Source organism: Nematolebias whitei, chromosome 17, assembly GCF_014905685.2.
Source record: "Nematolebias whitei isolate Nwh7 chromosome 17, NemWhi1, whole genome shotgun sequence".
NCBI classification, from domain to species: Eukaryota; Metazoa; Chordata; class Actinopteri; order Cyprinodontiformes; family Rivulidae; genus Nematolebias; species Nematolebias whitei.
Window position 1 is genome coordinate 4,642,719 of NC_056514.1, and position 3,386 is coordinate 4,646,104.

General features: G+C 43.8%; 1 protein-coding gene across 1 annotated transcript; it reads left to right on the forward strand.

The window, feature by feature from the left end:
* Positions 1 to 747: 747 nt before the first annotated feature.
* phf5a (PHD finger protein 5A) lies at positions 748 to 1,149 on the forward strand (the record flags this gene model as incomplete). Its single annotated transcript, XM_037690778.1, is given in 2 exon segments — positions 748 to 914; positions 995 to 1,149. Coding segments are annotated over 2 exon segments (257 nt in total), but the record flags the coding sequence as incomplete, so codon positions are not given.
* Between the last annotated feature and the right edge of the window lie 2,237 nt (positions 1,150 to 3,386).

Genomic DNA, 3,386 nt, shown 5'->3' on the forward strand with positions numbered 1-3,386 from the left:
CTGGGGGGAGCCAGTGCTGAGGGTTATGGTGGAGGAGGAGAAGTTGTGGATCCTTACTGACTGTGGTCTGTTTGTTAATAAGTCTAGGACCCAGTTGCAAATGGAGGGGCTTGGTTCTAGTGTGAATAGTTTGTCCATCAGGGTTTGGGGGATCATGGTGTTGAAGGCAGACGTGAAGTCCACAAAGAGCATACGGACGTAGGAGTCCTGCTCCATGTGGGTGAGAGCAGAGTGGACCACAGAGGAGATGGTGTCCTCTGTTGATCGAACTGTGGTCATCTGGCTGTTTGGGAAGCCATCGTCACTGCCGCAGCTCATTCTATGCTGCGTCTCATCAGGCAGCCAATCCTCATTTAGTTTGTCAGGGTCTTCTTCCAATCACAGCAGAGTACCTGGATACTAATTCATATGTAATTAAGGTTTCACACACACAAAACGACAGTCGTAACACCAGCTCTAGGGTTATGGCCACAAATCAAGGTCAAAGGTTATACAAGGTCTTTGCTTGTCCGAGCCTATAGATGGCTGTATACTGGTAGTCGACGGGAGTATGATGTGCCTTATGCAGTACTCTCCTGAGTCCTGAGCTGCCTTTGCTGGACTTAAGACATATTTATTATAAACATTTGGTCAGTAACATTTTTTAGGTCATGAAAAATGAACAGTCATCTCCACTTTTAAATCTATGACATATGAATCAGTTCTCTGACCTTTGACTTGTGCTGTGTTATTTCCCTGCTCCTCCAGGTGATGGAAAGTGCGTCATCTGTGACTCTTACGTGAGGCCGTGCACGCTCGTCCGCATTTGTGACGAGTGTAACTACGGATCGTATCAGGGCCGATGTGTAATCTGTGGAGGACCCGGGGTGTCCGATGCTTACTACTGTAAAGAGTGCACCATCCAGGAGAAAGATGTGAGTGGCCCCCTCCCTTTGTTTGTGTGGCTGCAGTAACGGTCTTCAGATATTCTCTAACACCCGTCTGTTCTCTGCAGAGGGACGGCTGTCCCAAGATTGTGAACTTGGGCAGCTCTAAAACTGATCTGTTTTATGAAAGGAAGAAGTATGGCTTCAAGAAAAGGTGAAGACATCGGACACTGCTCTCAGTTTTTACACTTTTTTTTTTGACTTGTCAATAAAGTTGGTTTTTTAAACATTTTTGTCTTCCTAGTTTTAATGTTTTGGCTTGTAAATCTTTACGGTGTGGAAATTGTAAGAGTCACTGAACAAGGCTCTGCTGCTAAGGAACATTTTATGGTAACGTACGTTATGGTCCTGATAAGTGTAGGAGGGGCAGAACCCACAACACATGAAGCTCAGACGATTCTCCAGTTTAGACAAAAGTTTAATTGTCAATAAATCCTCTGAACATAAATGCAGACTGGGAGTACTGGTTAAAACAAACCAAAAGAGGGAGAAGCACCAAACCAACCAGCAGTTGGCCGTCGCATTCAGGCCGCTCCCCTCGCCCTGTAACCCGGGGACTAACCCTACAACCAAAAACCAGTAAAAACCTAGACCACACAGGTGACTCCCAGTCCCCAAAACAATCAGCTCAACAACTGTGACGGTGCAGCAGCGGGAGCAAGGCTGGAGAACAAGAACCATCAGAACAACATCTCCTCTGGCCTCCCTCGCTCCTCCAGCAGGCGGAGCTTGGTCCTTTTAGGCCCCTCAGCCAATCAGCTGCAGGAGAAAAGAGCATTCATCACAAACACACAGCAGGGGCACATCACAACATAACTAACAAAGATGTAACTGGAGCTGATGGTTCATCTGACGGTTCATCTGACGGGTCATCTTCTAGATCTGGATAAATCTGAACACTCAAAGTAATCCGGTTAGTGTTTAAAGCTGCTCCATAAAAATACTGAAGCATCAGTTGATGTGAAATATTCAGAGATATGCATTTTACAATTTCACACCTTAATAAATGAACCTGGCACACAAAACAAACAAAAGATCTCTAAAATAAGAGTCAATCCAATGTTAATGTGTGTTAAGTATGTTATGCATATCGTACACGACTCACCTGAGTCTGCAGCGTTTCCAGTTTATTAACCAGCAGCAGTGAGCTATAAACCTGGATCAGGGACCAGACTCACCTGAGTGCAGCGTTTTCAGTGATTCTGATGGTTTGTGTGTGTTCGCCAACTCCTGGTCTTATCTCTGTAGTCTGCCAGAGGACGTGAAGTGTCCGGGTGAACGTAGACCTCACATTTGTGTGTTCTGACTCATTTGAGTTTTTCAATCTTTAACCTGAGTGAATCAGTAACTGACCAGCTCTAGTTGTAACATGAGAACACTATCGTTCCCAAACCTGGGGACAAGATGCCTCTTTTGAAATCCAGTCTGGAGAATAGTTGTCCCCCATGGTGGAGTGAAGGAGCGACTTGGAAATGACGTCTGTCTTGTGAGCAGCATAATTTGAGATGTGAAGTAACCACTTCGTTTGAGTGGTGTCATCTAGGCATCAACAAGGTCCAGATGGAAAATGAGGTGGTCATGTCAAAAGGAACCCATATATGCTTTCTAGGTTTTATGTTGCTTAAAAGTAGTTTCCCCAAATGATTGGGAGTAGTCAAAAGCTAAAAGGACTGTACTTATATATCACCTTTCTATTTTATCAAGATACTCGGAGCTCTTTACAACAATCTGTGCGTCATTGACCCAGTCATACAGCTCTGTACTGTTTCTGTACCTAGCTAATCTGAATCTGTAGAGACTAATCATCTTTAGATCACATTCATACATTGATGGGACACAGAGACAATGAGGGGTTCACTGTCCTGCCTGGGGACACTTCAACATGTGACTGCTGGTGGAACTGAACCCCCAACTCTCCCAATGGAGGGCGGCTGCTCTAACCACTCAGCCACAGCTGTGCCAAAGCTAGGACTGCACCTGAGCAAAACTGCCTCCAACGGCCAGGATCCATCACTGCTGTAAATGAACATATATCTGTGAGATATTATCCATAAATTAAACAGATTCTTTCATTTTTCTGGACTGAGTTCTATCGTGCATTGAATGATTAAATGTGACGTGAGACGTTAATTTTCTTTGACCCATCAAAATGAATGCGGTCATTTATTAACAGAATCAAAGTTTAACATCAAACATTTACATTAATTTGGCAAATTGATTACAATAACACATAATTAATTAGCTTTACAATCAGAAACCATACGGCCATGGTTTCCAGCTTCAAGCTTTACAACAGACATTTCTGAAAATATCTGGATTAATTACTGGCAGATAGAAGAGTTTTAAAGATGGGAAATGAAGGAGTTTAAATGGAGAGAGATGGGTGAAGATGTATGTGTCTGTATAAGATGTAGGTCTGTAGACCAGAACGACACGCTCCTTTGGAACCAGCTTATCCCA